Below are 21,558 nucleotides of genomic sequence, written 5' to 3' on the forward strand. Positions count from 1 at the left end.
CGGAATCCTCCACGTCCCTTGTAGCCACAGGCACCACAATAGGTTGGTTCATATGAAAAGAAGAAACCACCTTAGGCAAAAATTGAGGACGAGTCCGCAACTCAGCTCTATCCACATGGAAAATCAGATAAGGGCTTTTGTGAGACAAAGCCGCCAACTCCGACACTCGCCGCGCCGTAGCCAAGGCCAATAACATGACCACTTTCCAAGTGAGATACTTCAACTCAACTGTTTGAAGCGGTTCAAACTAGTGAGACTTAAGAAACCGTAACACAACGTTAAGGTCCCATGGTGCCACCGGAGGCACAAAAGGAGGCTGGATATGCAGCACCCCCTTCACGAAAGTCTGGACTTTCGGAAGAGAAGCCAATTCCTTTTGAAAGAAAATGGATAGGGCCGAAATCTGAACCTTAATGGAGCCTAACTTTAGGCCCAAATTCACTCCAGTTTGCAGGAAATGGAGAAAACGGCCCAGATGGAATTCTTCCGGAGGAGCAGTCTTGGCTTCACACCAAGACACATACTTCCTCCAGATACAGTGATAATGTTTCGATGTCACCTCCTTCCTAGTCTTAATCAGAGTAGGAATGACCTCCTCCAGAATGCCCTTCTCCGCTAGGATCCTGCGTTCAACCGCCATGCCGTCAAACGCAGTCGCGGTAAGTCCTGGAACAAACAGGGCCCTTGTTGTAACAGGTCTTCCCTGAGAAGAAGAGGCCACGGATCTTCTGTGAGCATTTCCTGCAGATCCGGATACCAGGCCCTTCGAGGCCAATCTGGAACAATGAGAATTGCCTGAACCCCTCTTCGTCTTATGATTCTCAGTATTTTTGAGATGAGAGGAAGAGGAGGGAACACATAGACCGACTGAAACACCCACGGTGTCACCAGTGCGTCCACTGCAACCGCCTGAGGGTCCCTTGACCTGGCGCAATATCTCGGAAGTTTCTTGTTGAGACGTGAAGCCATCATGTCTATTTGAGGCAGTCCCCACTGACTTGCAATCTCTGCGAAGACTTCCTGATGAAGTCCCCACTCTCCTGGATGCAGATCGTGTCTGCTGAGGAAGTCTGTTTCCCAGTTGTCCACTCCCGGAATGAAGACTGCTGTCAGAGCGCTTACATGACTCTCCGCCCATCGAAGAATCTTTGAGGCTTCTGCCATTGCCACTCTGCTCCTTGTGCCGCCTTGGCGGTGTACATGAGCCACTGCTGTGATGTTGTCTGACTGAATCAGAACCGGTAGACGTTGAAGTAAGGTCTGCGCCTGACGAAGGCCATTGTATATGGCCCTTAATTCCAGAATGTTGATGTGTAGACAAGCCTCCTGGCTTGACCACAGACCTTGGAAGTTTCTTCCCTGTGTGACTGCTCCCCATCCTCGGAGGCTCGCGTCCGTGGTCACCAGAACCCAGTCCTGGATGCCGAACCTGCGACCCTCTAGAAGGTGAGTACTCTGCAGCCACCACAGGAGAGACACCCTGGCCCTGGGGGACAGGCGGATCATCTGATGAATCTGTAGATGTGACCCGGACCACTTGTCCAGAAGGTCCCACTGAAAAATCCTGGCATGGAACCTGCCGAATGGAATGGCCTCGTAAGACGCCACCATTTTTCCCAGCACTCGAGTGCAGTGATGTACCGACACCCTGTCTGGCTTCAACAGGTCCTTGACCAAGCTCTGAAGTTCCTCTGCCTTTTCTTTTGGAAGAAAAACCCTCTTTTGTTCCGTGTCCAGAATCATGCCTAAGAAAGGCAATCGGGTCGTTGGAACTAACTGTGACTTTGGTAGGTTTAGGATCCAACTGTGTTGTTGCAACACCCTCAGGGAGAGTGATACGCTGTCCATCAATCGTTCTCACGATCTCACTTTTATCAGGAGATCGTCCAAGTATGGGATAATTGTGACACCCTGCTTGCGCAGGAGCACCATCATCTCTGCCATTAATTTGGTAAAAATCCTCGGGGCCGTGGAAAGCCCAAACGGCAACGTCTGAAATTGGTAATGACAATCCTGCACCACAAATCTCAGGAACGCCTGATGAGGTTGATAAATGGGGACATGAAGGTATGCATCCTTTATGTCCAGGGACACCATATAATCTTCCCCCTCCAGACTTGCCATGACCGCTCTGAGCGATTCCATCTTGAACTTGAACCTCTTCAAGTATAGGTTTAAGGATTTTAAATTCAGAATGGGTCTGACCGAACCGTCCGGTTTCGGGACCACAAACAGGGTTGAGTAATAGCCCATCCCCTGCTGAAGCGGGGGAACTTTGACCACCACTTGTTGAAGGCACAACTTTTGAATTGCTGCCAGAACTACCTCCCTCTCTGGGAAAGAAGTCGGCAGTGCCGATTTGAAAAAGCGGCGAGGAGGCACCTCTTCGAATTCCAGCTTGTACCCCTGGGAAACAATTTCTATTGCCCAGGGATCCACCTGAGAGTGAACCCAGACCTGGCTGAACAGACGAAGACGTGCTCCCACAGGAGCGGACTCCTCCCGCGGAGCCCCAGCGTCATGCGGTGGATTTAGTAGAAGCCGGGGAGGACCTTTGTTCCTGGGAACTGGCTGTAGTTGGCAGCTTTTTCCCCTTGCCCTTACCTCTGGCAAGAAAGGAAGATCCCCGAGCTCTCTTGGATTTATGCGACCGAAAGGACTGCATCTGATAATGGGGCGCTTTCTTAGGCTGTGAGGAAACATAAGGTAAAAAAGTTGATTTACCTGCAGTAGCCGTGGAAACCAGGTCCGCGAGACCTTCCCCAAACAATTCCTCACCCTTGTAAGGTAAAACCTCCATATGCCGTTTTGAATCGGCATCACCCGTCCACTGTCGGGTCCACAGTGCTCGCCTGGCAGAAATCGCCATAGCATTCGCTCTGGACCCCAGTATGCCTACATCCCTCTGAGCCTCTCTCATATAAAGGACCGCATCCTTAATATGGCCCAGGGTCAATAAAATAGTTTCCTTATCCATTGTATCCATCTCAGTAGATAAGGTATCGGTCCATGCTATAACAGCGCTACAAACCCAGGCCGACGCTATTGCCGGTCTGAGTAAGGTACCGGTATGAGTGTAAATTGACTTCAAGGTAGTTTCCTGCTTGCGATCCGCAGGATCCCTGAGGGCAGCGGTATCCTGAGACGGCAGCGCCACCTTTTTGGAAAGGCGCGTCAACGCCTTGTCCACCCTTGGGGAGGATTCCCACCGTATCCTGTCCTTGATCGGGAAAGGATACGCCATAAGAATCCTTTTGGGAATCTGCAGTTTCTTGTCTGGAGTTTCCCAAGCACTTTCAAATAACTCATTTAATTCAAAAGAAGGTGGAAAAGTAACCTCAGGCTTCTTTTCTTTAAATATGTGGATTTTTGGATTAGGCACCGCGGGGTCATCTATAATATGCACTGCAGCACATCCTTTATAGCAATAATCATATAATGAATACTCTCTGCCAATTTTGGCTGCAACCTCGCATCATCATAATCGATACTGGATTCAGAATCTGTGTCGATATCAGTGTCAACTACCGGAGAAAGTGGGCGTTTTTGAGACCCCGAAGGCCCCTGTGACATAGGGAAAGGCAGGGTATGACCCTCTGTACTGTCCCTGGACTCTGCTTTGTCCAAACGTTTGTGCAATAAATTCACATTTGCATTTAAAATATTCCACATTTCCATCCAGCCATGTGTCGGCGTTGCCGACGGAGACACCACACTCATGCGCTCCACCTCATCCCTAGGAGAGCCTTCCGCTTCAGACATGCCGACACGCACGTACTGACACACCACACACTCAGGGAAGACTCTATCTGGAGACAGCTTCCCCACAAGGCCCTTTGGAGAGACAGAGAGAGAGAGAGTATGCCAGCACACACCCAGCGCCAATAACCCTGGACAAAAAAATTACCCAGATACAGCGCTATTTGTATATTCACTGCGCCAAATTATGTGCCCCCCCTCTTCTTTAAAACCCTCTGTCACCGGTGATCAGCAGGGGAGAGTCCGGGGAGCCAGCTTCTCAGCGTGTGCTTGTGGAGAAAATGGCGCTGGTGAGTGCTGAGGGAGAAGCCCCGCCCCTCAGTGGCGGGCTTCGGTCCCGCTCTTTGAACTGGTGGGGATACCAAAACACACAAATAAGTGTATATTTACTTACAGCCAGTCCTAGAGGAATACATTGCTGCCCAGGACGCCCCCCCCCCCCCCCCCCCCGCACCCAACAGTGTGCGCTGTGTGTGTTCTGTGTGGGAGCAATGTCGCGCAGCGTTACCTCAGTGAAGATCTGAAGTCTTCTGCCGCCTCTGAAGTCTTCTGCCTTCCTATACTTACCCGGCTTCTATCTTCCGGCTCTGCGAGGAGGACGGCGGCGCGGCTCCGGGACGAACTGCTAGGGGAGACCTGCGTTCTGACTCCCTCTGGAGCTAATGGTGTCCAGTAGCCTAAGAAGCAGAGCCTAGCATTTAAGTAGGTCTGCTTCTCTGTCCTCAGTCCCACGATGCAGGGAGTCTGTTGCCAGCAGTGCTCCCTGAAAATAAAAAACCTAACAAAATACTTTCTTTTCAGGAAGCTCAGGAGAGCTCCCTGTAGTGCACCCAGTCTCCTCTGGGCACAGTATTAAACTGAGGTCTGGAGGAGGGGCATAGAGGGAGGAGCCAGTGCACACCCATACCTAAAGTTCTTATTAGTGCCCATGTCTCCTGTGGAGCCCGTCTATTCCCCATGGTCCTTACAGAGTCCCCAGCATCCTCTAGGACGTAAGAGAAATTAATTACCGTTCTTGCTGCAGCGAGCCATACACAGCCAAATATACAAGTGAACCTGAAGTGCTCCGTCACAGGGGTGGAAGAGAAATTGATGGAACCAAGGGAGCTGCGGCCTGAAAGAGTTTAGGTATCACTGATATAGATAATCCCAGTGCAGTGGCGTAACTACTGCCCCCGCAGTCCTCGCGGTGGCTTGGGGGCGAGGGGCTGCGGGGGCGCCACTGACTTAGCACAGATTGACATGCGGACGAGCGTCCGCATGTCAATCTGCGGTCTCCTTCCCTCCGCTGCTGTGTTGGAGGGACACGGAGGGCACATCGCACGCCTCTCCCGTGTCCCTCCTGGCTCTCCGGCCGGTCTAATAAAGGAAGTGCCGTTCGTGAGCTCTGATTGGCTCTCGAACCGGCACTTCCTTTATTAGACCGGCCGGAGAGCCAGGAGGGACACAGGAGAGGCGCGCGCTATGTGCTCCGTGTCCCTCCAACACAAAGGAGGGGGGGGGCAGGCACTGAGGAGGGCATATGTGGCACTGTGGGGGAATATCTGGCACTGGGGGCATATACCTGGCACTGTGGGGGAATATCTGGCACTGGGGGGAGCAGGCAATGAGGGGGCATATGTGGCACTGTGGGGGAATATCTGGCACTGGGGGCATATACCTGGCACTGTGGGGGAATGTCTGGCACTGGGGGGGGGGGGGCAGGCACTGAGGGGACATATGTGGCACTGTGGGGGAATATCTGGCACTGGGGGCATATGTGGCACTGGGGGGGGGGGTATATTTGGCACTGGGGGCATGTACCTGGCACTGTGGGGGAATATTTGGGACTGGGGGCATATACCTGGCACTGTGGGGGAATGTCTGGCACTGGGGGGAGCAGGCACTGAGGGGGCATATGTAGCACTGTGGGGGAATATCTGGCACTGGGGGCATATACCTGGCACTGTGGGGGAATGTCTGGCACTGGGGGGAGCAGGCACTGAGGGGGCATATGTAGCACTGTGGGGGAATATCTGGCACTGGGGGGGTATATTTGTCACTGGGGTCATGTACCTGGCACTGTGGGGGAATATCTGGGACTGGGGGCATATACCTGGCACTGTGGGGGAATATCTGGCACTGGGGGGAGCAGACACTGAGGGGGCATATGTGGCACTGTGGGGGAATATCTGGCACTGGGGGCATATACCTGGCACTGTGGGGGAATATCTGGCACTGGGGGGAGCAGGCACTGAGGGGGCATATGTGGCACGGTGGGGGAATATCTGGCACTGGGGGCATATACCTGGCACTGAGGGGAGCAGGCACTGAGGGGGCATATGTGGCACTGTAGGGGAATATCTGGCACTGGGGGCATATGTGGCACTGGGGGGGTATATTTGGCACTGGGGGCATGTACCTGGCACTGTGGGGGAATATCTGGGACTGGGGGCATATACCTGGCACTGTGGGGGAATATCTGGCACTGGGGGCATATGTGGCACTGGGGGGGTATATTTGGCACTGGGGGCATGTACCTGGCACTGTGGGGGAATATCTGGCACTGGGGGCATATGTGGCACTGGGGGGGGGGGTATATTTGGCACTGGGGCATGTACCTGGCACTGTGGGGGAATATCTGGCACTGGGGGCATATGTGGCACTGGGGGGGTATATTTGGCACTGGGGGCATGTACCTGGCACTGTGGGGGAATATCTGGCACTGGGGGCATATGTGGCACTGGGAGCACGGCCCTAGCAACAAGTACTACCCCCTAGCAACGAGCATGACACCCAGTGCATGAAACCCCTGGCAACGAGCATGAAAATCCCTGGCACCGTGCATGGAACCAAAAGCATGTAACCCCTGGCAACGAGCAGGTAATTTAAAAGTAATTAGAAGCCTTACTGTAGAACTTAATGTGTAATGGGCATTACGGTGTGTGGCATAATGTATCACGGACATTGCGGTGTGTGTCATAATGTGTGAGGCATTACGGTGTGTTGTATACTATATCACGGGCATTGTGGTATGTGGTATAATGTCTTAGGATCATTGCGGTGTGTGTCATACTGTGTCACAGACATTGTATGTGCTATAATGTATCAGGGGCATTGCAGTGTGTAGCATAATGTATAACGGGCATTGCGATTCCTGTCATAATGTGTCACAGGCATTACGGTGTGTGGCATAATGTGTCGGGGGCATTACAGTGTGTGCATATTGTGTCATGTGCATTATTGTGTGTGGCATAATGTCTGAGGGCCTTTGCAGTATGTGGCATAATGTATACTGGGCATTACTATAAGGAGGAAAAATTACAAATAATGTAAGGGGCATGAATCAGGATTATTTTTCTTTCCTGTGGTGGCTAACGTCTGGGCGTGCAGGTTGCAAAACTGGGGTATAAGGTAGTCTTTTCCTGCAATGCCACGCCCCTTTATACGAAGCCACGCCCATTTAAACAAAACCACGCCCCCTTTGGCGGCACGCGCATGTTTGCCCCTTTACTAGTGTCAATTATGGGGGGGGGGCGGTGCCAAATAATTTTTTGGCTTGGGGGAGAAAAATTTCTAGTTACGCCACTGTCCCAGTGTTTCCCAAACTAGTCCTTGAAGAACACCAGTGGGCATATTTAATTGGCTGCAAGATTTTCAAAAGCCTCACACCACTGGGTTTTTCCCACAGGTGTAAAGTTTTTTAGTATTCACTTGAGTGACAGTACAGTATTTTGATTTTACCCGCAGAATGTTTTTTCCCCCCCTGCAGCTTCTGAGCAAATCCAATTTTTCCTAAAATCTGTATTTTAAAGGAAAAATTGTTGGAACTTGCTTAAAAAGCCCTTGGACCGCCCTAATGACTAATGAAGCAATTGTAAGTTTCCACTAGCGTAATTAGGGCCTAATTCAGTAAGGATTGCAAATTCTGCTAATTAGCAGAATTTGCAATCCTTCTGTTCGCATGCTGGAGGCCGCCCATCACAGGACAAGGCCGCCCCGCATGCTGACCACCGCCTTTCCCCTTCAACAAGCAGAAATTAAGGATGCCTCCTCATCACGGCGGCAACGTGTGACGTCACGCAGCCACCGCAATCACGCCCCCGCCATGTCCCCGTTCGTGCTGCACTGCCCCCCGTATGCCAGCCTCCGCCCCTGCAACACTCCATCTCCACTCTGGAAACGGAGCATTGACGCCCCGCCCCCCCCTCGCGACCGCCTCTGCCTGACTGACAGGCAGAGGCGATCGCATTTGCTGCGCATGCGCCTGCATCTTTTTCTCATTTTTTTCAGCTGGATCGCACACTGCGATTCAACCTGAATTAGCCCCTTAGTCTATAATTACTTACCTTCTGCAGCACAGTCTCCTCCACTACCCTGACATGCTGAAGTCTTCCTCCATCTTCTTCCATTACTTTGGTAAGTACTTCTGTGTGTGCGCTGCTGGTGTCTCTGTGTGTGTGGGATGCTGCTTGTGTGTGTATAGGTAATTGTGCAATGAGCTGCAGTGCTAGAGGTGCAGATGGGTCTCTTTAAACAGCAACAGCATGCATGCGGGCAGGCTGTGGAGGCTGATTTCAAAATAAATATTTCCCCTCCCACAGGATTTTGCCCACAAAAAAAAGGGATACCAGGTATTGGGGGCGTGCATACCCATGGTAATTCTGAGCCTGGTCTGATACTGGAAAACATGAAGTGTCACATACCCCCCACCCCCTATTTTTCCAATAACCTGCACCTACTTACCTTCCAGCCATGGGCTGACCGTGAGCACTACGGTCACAGCCACAGGAAGCAATAGGGAAGTGCTGATTGGCTGGGAATGGACCCTGCCATAGCAACCATTCCCATGCTCTCAGCCAATCAGTGCTTCTCTATTGATTCCTATGGCCATGAATATTTCTGATTAGGCACTGTTCATAGTGTACAGTGAATGTTCATGGGGTCTTGCTTGTTTTTTATTTTACCAAGACCTTTGTATGTCTACATGAATTGAAGAAGAGGCCACCCATGGATTTGACGTATTTGTTATTTGTTTTTGTTAACAGCAAAGGACTAACTTCTTTTTTTACTTTTTTTTTATTTTTTTATTTAATATTTTTATTAGAGAGAAGTCGAGTAAACTGTTACAATACAGACAGGAAATGACAACTCCGAATAAATATTGAATCACATACATGTTATCCCGTGGAGGGGTAACCCAATATAACAAGAACAAGGGAGTACGTCATTAATAACAGATGTATATATCGACTACAATTTTTCTGTGTTTAAACAAAGATAAACATAAAGAGGAAAGGTAGTAAGAAGAAAGAAGAATCTGAGGAGGAGACAGATAGAGTGGGAGAAAGAGAGGGAAGGGAGGGAATGGGAGAGTGGTGGATCGTCAGAGAAGCTAGCAGGGTGGGGATGTGCCTTGGAGGGCAATACCTCCCTGGTACAGACCATGTCAACTGTCCAACCAAGGACAGCCTAGCATCTCTTATATTTATTATGACCTTTTTGGTATGGGTTAATGCAGCATACCGCATCACATTACATCACACCCCGGAGGTGGAGGGTGTAATAAAGATGAACCATGGTTCCCATATCCTCCTATATTTGTCCGATCTGTCATGTAAGGATGCTGTAATTTTCTCCATCGTGGAGATATGCCATATTTTAGCTATTAGCATGCTCCTAGGGGGGGTATTGTTTTTTTTCCAATTCTTAGCTATTACACAGCGGGCTGCATGTAAGATTTGAAGTACTAGGCTATTTGCATGGCTATCTAAATTGGGTAAGGGAAGGCCCAGCAGGGCTGACCATGGGCCCAGGGTTATTCGTGTACAGAAAATAGAACTAATGAGAGCTTCCACCTGAGTCCAGAACATGTGTATTTTTGGGCATGACCACCATATGTGTTTGAAATCTCCGGTTTGGCCGCACCCACGCCAACAAAGTGGAGAGGACCCTGGAAAGATCCTATGCAAGGTAGCAGGGACCCGATACCATCTCGTGTAGACTTTATAAGAATTTTCCTTTACCAAGGAGGAGATTGAAGACTGGGCTACTTTTTGTCTAAAGGTTTCCCAGGAGTCTTCATCGGGGGGTGGGCCTAGGTCCTGTTCCCACTTACTTTCATGGGGGAGGAGATTTACTGCCTTCAGGGAGCGTAACAGACCGCAGAGTATGGAGATAATACCCTGCCGCATGGGAGAGTAAATACAAAGACGCTCCAAGGGGGTAGGCTGGCGAATAACCTGGGATTTGGGAAGGGAGCTTAAAAAGGAGCGGAGTTGTAAGTATTCATATACTACAGGTTGGGAAATATTGTATCTGTCACATAGCGATTGAAGGGAACGCCATGAGGACCCATCTATAAAATCAAACACCAGACCCGGGCGCGGGTCCAAATGGAGCCACGAGTGGGATCGCAATGTGGATCCTGGGGGGAAATCCCGGTTATCCCAAATGGATGTGATGGGTGAAGGGAAAGTGGACAGGCCGTAATGTCGAATGCAGAAAAGCCACAGGGAGCAGGTGAGTTTTGTTGAAGGGATACAAGTCTGCATTGACCGTAGTGGCTTAGTTGGCGTAAGGAGGGAAACCAAAGTGGAGACCCCGGCCGCAAAGAGTTCAATTTGGATCCAGGGTAGGTGGGGGGTTGGGGAGAACCATGCAAGAGCCTGACTCAGGTGGGTTGCATGATAGTATTTACGGATATCCGGCAATCCCCTGCCTCCCGTTAATGGGTAACTTCTTTTTTACTTTAATATTTTCTTTACAGGAGGACTACAGGTGCCAGGGGGTCCGTAATGTCCAGGCATGCCAACACTTGTTGTTCCACAAATGCCAGCTAGCTGGGGAGGACTTGCCTGTAAATTACAATATTATCTATTTTTTGTACAATACCACTGCAACCCACACATCTCTACTTTTAATTATACTGAACCAAGGTGGTAGTTGTGGTGGTAGAGGGATTGTTATCAATAAGAACATAGGGAGTCATTCAGATCTGATCGCTAGGCTGCGTTTTTTGCTGTCCTGCGATCAGATAGTCGCCGCTTACAGGGAGAGTGTATTTTCGCCGTGCAAGTGTGCGATCGCATGTGTAGCAGAGCTGCTCAAAATCAGTGTGTGCAGTCTATGCACAGCCCAGGACTTACTCTTCCAGTGCGATTGATTCCTGCTGATCGGGGCCGGAGCGGATGTCAGACACCCTCCCTCAAAACGCTCGAGTCTGCCTGCGTTTTTCTGGACACTCCCTGTAAATGGTCAGTTGCCACAAACAAACGGCCTCTTCCTGTCAATCACCTTGCGAACGCCTGTGCGATCGGCTTTTTCTCACCATCCCGTCGCTGGCCGGTGATGCCTGTTGTTGTTCGACGTGCCTGCGCATTGCGGTGCATACGCTAGTGCAGTTAGGATCTGATCAACCGCTGTGCGAAAACGCACAGCAGCGATCAGATCTGAATGATCCCCATGGCCCTACAGATTGTAAGCTTGTGAGCAGGGCCTTCCTAGCTCTATGACTGTTTGTTATTACCCAGTTTTGTTTTATCACTGTTGTTTCCAATTGTAAAGCGCAACGGAATTTGCTGCGCTATATAAGAAACTGTTCATAATTAAATGAATTAATTAACTAACTAAACAGAATTACAAAATGTTGCAGCGCTAAAAGCTTTAATTAAATAGCATACTGTAAAGTGGACCTGTCACCAAAAGTTTCTGGTTTAAGGTACATTAGAAATTGATCTAGATGTCATGGTTCTGTAACTATGTTGCTGTGATACCATGTGAGAAGCAGAACACATATGTGGCAAGAGACACGTGTTCTAGACAGAAACATAGCCCATGGCTCCATTTAAACTCAACTTTCACTGGACAAGTCACTAATGTAAATGCACAGGAGATGAAAGGTCCACTTTTACAGCCCAGCGTAACAGAAGCTCTCCATCATACCTAGATCGTCCTCTGGAGCAGGTAAAGTTGGCTGCTTCCTTGGAGTCTTTATAGATATAGATGTAAGGCTGGGCCTGGCTGTTGAAGGAGCACGTGGTATCAGGATATCGCCTTGTTAAAGAAACAGGCACATGCTAAGTCATCAAAAATGTGTTCCTGTATAGCATAAAACAATTCTACATTCTGTAGCAATGCTAAAAGCTAGTTTACAAAGATTTGAAGTCAAATTAAACTGGTTACATACAAGACCTAATTATAACATATTGGAGATAAATTAGATTAGTCATTATTTGTGAGCAGAGAAGTATCATTTCCAAAAGCTATAAATAATCTAGCTATAATTAGCACCAGACTGGACAAGACACATGTAATACAATGGAATTGCATGTTCTGGCTGTACTTAATGTTGCGAAGGGCAATGTTCTGCTTTCTACCCCCAGGACCTCTACTATTTAAAGGGGCAATGAGTCTTTGTATACTGTGGGTTCTACTAATCTTCCCAACATCGGTGGCACCGTGTTCTATATATACATTTCCATGATAATAGTTTTGTCTTTTAAATAGGAATCTATAATCCCTTTGTCACCCCTCTATTAACATTTCATTTTAATTGCATACAAGTTTAGGCAGAGAACATACTGTAAATGAAACATTGAAACTGTACACCTTAAAGATGGGGATACAGTCACCATGTTAACAGTCATAATGTTAACAGTAGAATGTTGACAGTTATGATGCTGACATAGTTAAAATGTTCACATAATAAATGTCGACATACTGTATTGTAAATCGTCATATTAAACATTTTGACAGTAGTGTTACAGTAAACGTTAGGTGTAGAGATACTGCAAACATAGATTGTCAGCTCTGTGACCATGCTGACATGCCAAGTGCAGACAATGTCCCTGGCAACATAATATAGCAAACCCTAAGGATGGAGCAAAATACTGTATAATGGGGGAGTCTCATGTTTGCAGGTCCAATGAGACTGTAATATGAGGTCTAATGCTATTTTATTACATAACACTTATTTTGTTAATATTGGAGAGAAAAAAATAATAATAAAAATGACAGAGATAATACAGAAACAAGGACAATTTTGTTACATCTGTTATTTCCATTCTCTGTCACAGATAACTAATACACTCCCATGATCCTGAAGGAGACTGAAAGGACTACACCTACACAATAATCAATAATGCAGTCCAGTTGAGGCTTATTTGGTAGAGGAATTGGAACGCGAGTGTAGATTTTGCCACCTTGAAAGACTTGTACCGGTTCTTAACAGTCATTCAAGTATATAGTTAATGGAACAGGATAAACGCAATATTTGATGTGTATAGATGTATCAAAACGTGGAGACAGATAAAGTACCGACCAATTAGGTTCTGTCATTTTACAGGCTGTGTTTGAAACATGACAGTTACAAGCTGATTGGTTAGTCATTATCTCTCCCCACTTTATCTCTCCCCAAGCTTTGATACATCTCCCCCACAGCCTGGAAAGTGACAGCTAGGACCTGATTGGCTTGTTTTTATCTCTCTCTAAGCAGTGATAAATCTCCCAATCTTCCCTAATAAGTGCATAAACATTCATAATACGTAGAACAGAAAGAAAATTTCTGTTCTGTAACCTTTCGACAGTGCCGTTTCTAGCGGCGGGCGAGCCGTGCAACCGCACGGGGCGCCCGCCGCGGCACTTTAAGTGTTATTTCCCCTCTCCTCCCTCTCCCCGAGCGCTCCTGCTCGAGGGGGCGGAGTTTCGCGAAATGACGCGTTTGCGTCGTGACGCAAACGCGTCATTCCACGAAGCCCCGCCCCCTCGAGCAAGAGCGCTCGGGGAGAGGGAGGAGAGAAGCCTGGAAGGAGGGGCGGCGGCCGGCGCGAGGGACGTCCGGCGGCGGGATCCGAAGAGCGGAACATGTAAGTATATCTCTCTCTCTCCCCCTTCCTTCCCCCCCACCACTTGACACCTGCCTGCCACACTGGGGATACCTGCCTGCCACACTGGGGATACCTGCCTGCTGCACTGTGTAAAATGGGGACACCTGCCTCACTGTGTAAAATGGACACCTGCCTCACTGTGTAAAATGGGGACACCTGCCTCACTGTGTAAAATGGACACCTGCCTCACTGTGTAAAATGGGGACACCTGCCTCACTGTGTAAAATGGGGACACCTGCCTCACTGTGTAAAATGGGGACACCTGCCTGCCTCACTGTGTAAAATGGGGACACCTGCCTGCCTCACTGTGTAAAATGGGGACACCTGCCTGCCTCACTGTGTAAAATGGGGACACCTGCCTGCCGCACTGTGTAAAATGGGGACACCTGCCTGCCGCACTGTGTAAAATGGGGATATCTGCCTGCCACACTTTGTAAAATGGGGACACCTGTCTGCCGCACTGTGTAAAATGGGGACACCTGCCTGCCGCACTGTGTAAAATGGGGATATCTGCCTGCCGCACTGTGTAAAATGGGGACACCTGCCTGCCGCACTGTGTAAAATGGGGATATCTGCCTGCCACACTTTGTAAAATGGGGACACCTGCCTGCCGCACTGTGTAAAATGGGGACACCTGCCTGCCGCACTGTGTAAAATGGGGACACCTGCCTGCCGCACTGTGTAAAATGGGGACACCTGCCTGCCGCACTGTGTAAAATGGGGACACCTGCCTGCCGCACTGTGTAAAATGGGGATATCTGCCTGCTGCGCTCTGTAACATGGGGACACCTGCCTGCCGCACTGTGTAAAATGGGGACACTTGGCTGCTGTAATGTGTAAAATGGGGACTTTTTTTATTTTTTCCCCCCTGTGGTGGGCGTGATGATATCAGATGAGGCCACGCCTTGTCGGGAGCGCGCGCGCCTTCGGCGCGCGCATACTTTTTCTTTTTATAGCTATATGGGGGGACGCAATTTTTTTTATAGCAATCGGGGGGGGGGGGGGGGGGGCGCATTTTTAAATCTCGCACTGGGAGACAAATTGTCTAGAAACGGCCCTGCCTTTCGATACATGTCCCTTTTAAGTTTATGTAACTTAACGCTAAGAAAACATTTCTTTTACATTACTTCAACTTGTGTATTGAATAGTTTGATACCCTCTGGAAAATTATGAAGTGTTATGTGTCAGTTCTTTCCTATAGATTGTAAGCTTGCGAGCAGGGCCTTCATACCTCCATGTCTGTCTGTTTTTACCCAGTTTTGTTCTATTACTGTTGTTCTAATTGTAAAGTGCAATGGAATATGCTGCGCTATATAAGAAACTGTTAATGAATGAATGAATAAATAAATAAATAAATAAATAAATATCTAATGTATTCGTTTTAGGCATCACATCCAGGAGACTGCAGTAAAGTAATAACAAAATAACTTAACACATGGAATGTCTATTGAGGGGTGGTCTTCAGTATGCCGAATGTCGGAATCCCGGCGCACAGTATACCGGCGCCGGAATCCCAACACCCGGCATACCGACAGGTATTCTCCCTCGTGGGGGTCCACGACCCCCTGGAGGGAGAATAAAATAGCGTGGCGCGCGTAGTGCACCACCGTGCCCGCAGCCAGCCCGCAAGGGGCTCATTTGCGCTCGCCACGCTGGTGGTATGCCGGCGGTCGGGCTCCCGGCGCCAGTATGCTGGTCGTCGGGAGCCCGGCCGCCGGCATACCATACTACACCCTCTATTGAGTGATAGCCATAGAAAATCTTTGCGCAGGTATATGTATGATGTATACTGACTTATTGCACCCCTTTAGTAATTTGATATTATAGAGATGAGACCACAACAATTATGAATTGGGGGTGCTTTCACTGATAAGTAAATGCAGCCAATTTAGCACAGAAAAAGACATAGGCAGTTGGCTTAGTGTGATGCACTAGCGAAACCTTGTCTTGTATTTAGTTTACGATAATCATAGTGATATCTGTGTTTGTGGGACTGTGCATGCGCTGAAGGATTTCCTGCAAGATCGCACATAGTACCCCAATGCCGCAGTATGATTGACATTCTACAGCCATTTGGGGGCGAGACAGGGGAGGTGCTGCCTGAGTTTTAAAAAAAGGGGACGTGTTGCCCATATTTTTTGGGAGTAGTGAGGCCAGTGTGTGTGACTTAGGCTTCCTCAAATGACTGATCCTACAAACATCGTAACTGATGGTTGCAGTGGTTATCCAATGCTGCACTCGAATCTGAGATGCTGACAGGGGGCGTCTTTTTTTCTTCAGACGCCTGCTGCAGTGTTAGCAGATTCTCTGCACAGCAGCAGCTGTGCAAAACCGTTCATATTGGAATCAAGCCCAAGGTTGCATACCATTATACAGATGGAGCTGGGCTCATCTAATGCGGCTCCATTGCAAACATGCACTTCTGGTGCGGCTAGGCAGTCCGGCGCCTAGCCACGCTACGGGAGTGCACAGAGACGCTCCAATTTCACGCCTGCCCCAGACGCTGTGATAGGCGCACCTGGGCAGGAGCACCCTGGCACAGACGGAGCCACGATTAGCGTGGCTCCATCTGTAGTATAAAGTAATAATTGTGTGTTTGATGCTCAATATTGCAAAGATTCACTATGATGACACCTTTATTATTAGGATCCCCAAGGAACGTTTAAGCTAGTGCTTCACACTTAGGCAGAGTTTCGCAAACGCCATTACAGTCCAGGATTTAAATACGTCCATGTTTGAGCAAAGGTGACTTAATTAGTAACTCAATCAATTGACTTAACCATCTGGAAGCATGTTTTTCCTAAAACCTGGACTGTAATGGAGGAGTTTGGGTAACTTTGCACTTAGGGGCATATTTATCATTATATGCGGAGTGCAATTTACAGAAATAAGTAGTCCTTATTCACCTAAATGTATTAGTACTGAATTGCTATGACAGGGTCTCCACGGTACAAGCAATCTAATTAGTGATCACTGTACTTTCTATATTGGCCAGCTTGAATGCGCCAAATAGGTCTTTAGAATGGGCATTTTCGGGGGATAACCTGCAAATATTATTTGATAAAAAGGCCCCTGTGTTAGTTTATTAACATATTATTTAGTTCAGCAAATCTATTGACCTGGGCACAGATTCATGCATTGAGGTCATTTGTTAGAGGAATTTAAGTACACCAGATAAGATCAGTGGTGCTTGCCTTGTATAAGAGTAACAGTAATGGTTCATTTAACCAATGCTCTTAAAATATACAGTTTGTTCCATGTCTGTAACAGTAATAATTCTGCATGTAGTTAACGGTAGCTATTACAACACAATGAATCCTGTAAGACGCAACACTAATATACCTGCGCTCCCTGGTCTACCTGTCACTTTGGTAGGCTGAGGTCTCCTGTGGATGGAGGTTGGTCTTACAGGTGAAAAAGGTGGTGCAGATACTGTGAGAACATGGAAATTACAATGACTTGTAACCAAGTTAATTATAATAAATCTAACTACAGTGGTGTCATTTTACTATATCTCTACAATAGCAATGAAATCATTACTGGAAGCGGGGTTGACAGCATCACCACAGGTATACAGAACGGTGCATTTTATATCAAGTTATTTAATGTATTTTTAAGCAGATTACCGTTAATGAGTGACACAGCATTGTTATGTAAATAAATTAGGGTGCAATTTATAAAATACTTAAAAACTTTTTTTTTTGCTGCAGCGTTATTACCTTATATAATCAGTGTCATTTATTTTAGCTTGTTGATAGATAACACAGATTAAAGTTTCAATATTTGTCTCTAATTATGTGCTTATATTATTTTGTGTAATAACGAAGACCCAGTTCATTCAATCACTTGCTCCAACCTTGGAAGTACAATATACCTGCAACACCTGGTCTCCCTGTTACATTGCCAGTCTGAACTCTTCTACGCATGGAGGTCGGTCTTACAGGAGGAAGCGGTGTTGCAGAAACTATGGGGAGAAAAAAGAACATAATATCAAAAGCTAAAAGTGGTGCCACATATGACGCCATGTTCTACATTGGCAGTATAGTTTCATTTCTCCCCGTACTCTTACCAAAAGTTCCGTTGAGCCCTCATACTAAGCCAAGCGTGTGAATACCAGGCTCCTCTGCAGAACATGTGGGAGGGTCGCGTGGGTTATGACTCTATGGCAGGCTACGGCATCAGGTGAAATGGGACTAGTGAAGAGCTTTGCTGGCATGATGGGTTGTGTGACTCATCTTGCCCACCTCTAATTGCATTTCGGCAACAACGTACAAAACAGCAAATTAACACATCTGCCAAATCTCAGGTATTTTAATATGTACCTGAAAATTTATTTTTTCCAGTGTTGTCTGGCGTCATTGAAATGTTTCTACTACTGCCAAGAAGCTTTGTATTATCATAGATTTTGGCACCTGAAAGGCAGAACATAACATGGCTATAAATATGCACGTTAAGTCTACAATAATCACACACAAATATATAGAACATAGACATAAGTTGAAATTTAGTGTATGAAATGTGTAAATGTATAAATACATATTTCAACAATTACAGTAGGTGCCTTGCAGAAGCACATATAACATGTTCTTACCTTTGAAACACTGGACAACCGGCCCTATCAATATGTGAGTTACATAATTAAACTCAGTACTGGATACTCATGATGCCAAGTTATGCTACCAGTCAAAAGTTTTACAACACTATGATTTGTACAGTTTTTCTTTTTTTTCTTTTAATAAATGCAAATCAAGTCATATAAATAACCTGAAATTGTACAAAGGTAAGTGGGAAATTGCTAGAGGTAAAACAATATAAAAATAAAAAGAAGGAATAAAGCATAGCTTAGCAATAACTGGAAAAAACTGTACAGTTATAAAAAGGCCTTTTTCAGGGAACAGGTAGTGGGTTAAGAATTTACAGCTGTTCTGCAGCTATGAAACAGATGCTTACACCTGGGCCATGATGAACACCTCAACTCCCCTCCTCACTCTCTGCTTTTGACTTTGCAACCCACTTCACATTCAAAATTGACCTCTATACTGTTCGCCTGGACTTCACATCCCACAAGGCCGTCAGCAACCTGCCTCCTCCTTTCCCTAACCACCCCTCCCCATCCTTTTAACAAACTCTAACCTCTTTTTTCCCTGTATCTGGAGAGGTAGTCATGGCCCTCATCTAGTCCTCCCCCTCCCCACTTGACCCTATCCCTCCTCTATTACCTTTCTCCTTCTGCCTGTTCTCATCTTGCCCACCTCCTCAATCTATCCCTCTTATCAGGCACTGACCATTCTGCCTTCAAGCATGCCCTTGTCTCCCCTATTTTTCAAAAACCTACCATTGATCCTAACACTCTCTCCAACTATCGACCCATCTCTATCCACCTTTTGCCTCCAAACTCTTTGATCGTATTGTCTACAACTGCCTTACTGCCTTTCTTTCCTCCCATTCCCTGTATGACTCATTTCAGTCTGTCTTCTGACTTCTACACTCCACTGAAACGGTCCTCACAAAAGTCTGCAATTACCTTCTTGCTGCCAAATCCAAGGTTCTCCTTTACCTCTCTGTTGCTTTTGACACTGTAGACAACCCTCTCCTCCTGCAAATCCTTAACTCCCTTGGTCTGCATGATACTGCCCTCTCCTTGCTGTCCTCCTACCTCTCTGACCGTTCCTTCTCTGTCTCCTCTCATGAATCCACCTCCCCCCACTTCCACTAACAGTAGGTGTCCCTAGAGATTCTGTTCTTGGACCTCTCCTTTTCTCTCTCTATACGTCCTTTTTAGGTGAGCTCATTAGCTCTTTTGACCCAATATCATCTCTATGCTGATGATACTCAAATCTGCCTTTCATCCCTTGACCTCTACCCCTCTCTCCTCAGTTGTATCTCAAACTGTCTCTCTGCTACCTCTTCTTGGATGTCCCAGCACTTTCTTAACTTAACATGTCTAAGACTGAGCTGATCATCTTTCCACTCTCCTGCAAAACTTATCCTCCCACAATTTCATTATCCATTGATGGCACTACTATCTCCTCTAGCTCCCAAGTACACTGTCTTGAAGTAATCCTCGACTCTTTCATCTCCTTCAAACACACATTCAGTACCTCTCGCAATCCTGCCGTTTCCATCTCAAAAACATTTAAAGGATCAGATCCTTTCTCACCCTGCTGCTAGGACCCTCATCCACTCACTAGTCATCTTCAGATTGGATTACTGTAATCTCCTCCTATCTGTACTCCCTGACAATTGCCTCTCATTACTCCAATCTCGCCTCAATGCTGCTGTCCGTCTAATCTTGCTCTTCAAATGTAATACGTCCACCTTCCCTCTCTTTAAAGCCTACAAAGGCTCCCCTTCCCCTTCAGAATTCAATTCAAGCTTCTCACACTCACTTATAAAGCCCTCACCGATTCCTCTCCCATTTACATATCTGATCTTATCTCCCTTTACACTCCCGCCTATCGTCTTTGCTTCACAAATGCATGCTACCTCTCATGTCTGCTGATTACTTCCTCCCACTCCTCCAAGATTTTGCACTTGCTGCTCCCTATCTCTGGAATTTGCACTTGCTGCTCCGTATCTCTGGAATTCTCTACCTTTTCCCATCAGACTCTCCACCTCTCTACAAAACTTCAAAACAACTCTCATCCTAACCCACTGAAATCTCTCATACTTACCCTCTGATCCACGCTCAGTGTCTACCGCATCTGTATCACCCTTGTCTGTCTACACCTCCCCTTTAGAATGTAAGCTCTCATGAGCAGGGCCCTCTCCCATCATGTGCTTTTCCCTCTCTTACTTAGACTACCTTCTACTCCATACTCCCTACAACGGCACCTCACCCTCGGTTTCTGCCACCCTGATGCTTAATTCATTGTCATGTCAACTGATGCAGCATTGGCTATATACCATGTACTTGTCCTACACTTTCTTGGACTGTAAGTCACTGTTTTCTTGTATTGCTCATGTGTTCATGTACTTTGTTAGGCACTAAGGAACCCTTGTGGTCACAGACGTTTCCATAATGGGTGCAGTGTGCGCAGTACACACAGGCCCCTGGGTCCAGGGGGCCCACACCGCACCCATATATTATACTTACCCCTCCGGAGTCCCGCGATGGTGACCCTGCACTGCGGACAGAAAATACTTGGAAAATGGTTGTAGCAGCCATTTCCGAGTGATTTGCGCGTGATTTGCGCATGCGCACTGGATATGTCTCCAGGAACAGGGTGCGGGAGCAGTAGACTCTGGCATTATACCAATCTACTGCTGCCAGAGAGGAGGGTGCCCGCGATGGGGGCTGCACACGGGACCCTTCCTCTCTTAAAACGCCAATGCTGTGGTACCATATAAATAAAGGGTAATAATAATAATACTCGTATAATAAATTATTTCAACTGTTATGTTTCCCAATCATCAGTGATAGGGAGAAGCCAGAATGCAGGGGGAAAATAACTTGTTTGCCTTATCACCTCTACAGCAGCTACTCAAAGATCTATAGTTCAGCCTGAGGTGGAGTTATATACTGTATACAATATATATATATATATATATATATATATATATATATATATATATATTAATATACATAAATTGGCCAAACATCGCACTCTCTATAACAGGCTATACTGTAAGGATATGGAAAGATCTGATGATGAATGAATTATATGCAGTAATCCACTGATAAAGAACAGTGATAAACCCTTTCCACACAATATATTATGGGGAAAAAATGGTTATCACTGCTTGATAAATAGACCCTTATACATTGCCCAGATAGGAATAGCAATAAGATGTAATAAACTCTGTGCTTTTAGCTTACTTATCCTTAGACTAATTTTCCTTTCAGACAATGGGGGTCATTCCGAGTTGATAGCTAGCTGCCGTTGTTCGCAGCGCAGCGATCAGGCTAAAAATTAGCATTTCTGCGCATGCG

General features: G+C 47.1%; 1 protein-coding gene across 27 annotated transcripts in view; it reads right to left on the reverse strand.

Annotated features, from left to right (window-relative positions):
• Positions 1-21,558, reverse strand: part of ABI3BP (ABI family member 3 binding protein) — an 860,645-nt gene that overhangs the window by 223,825 nt on the left and 615,262 nt on the right. For 24 of the 27 annotated variants that reach the window (XM_063953543.1, XM_063953551.1, XM_063953544.1 and 21 more), the window contains 4 exons: positions 17,948-18,037; positions 17,500-17,589; positions 16,968-17,057; positions 11,683-11,793 (listed from right to left, as the gene is read on the reverse strand). In XM_063953543.1, the coding sequence (XP_063809613.1) occupies positions 11,683-11,793; positions 16,968-17,057; positions 17,500-17,589; positions 17,948-18,037 (381 nt within the window). The remainder of the gene's footprint in view (positions 1-11,682; positions 11,794-16,967; positions 17,058-17,499; positions 17,590-17,947; positions 18,038-21,558) is intronic. The other 3 variants (XM_063953556.1, XM_063953554.1, XM_063953560.1) reach the window with 3 other exon arrangements.

This window comes from Pseudophryne corroboree, chromosome 2, assembly GCF_028390025.1.
Source record: "Pseudophryne corroboree isolate aPseCor3 chromosome 2, aPseCor3.hap2, whole genome shotgun sequence".
Lineage (NCBI taxonomy): Eukaryota > Metazoa > Chordata > Amphibia > Anura > Myobatrachidae > Pseudophryne > Pseudophryne corroboree.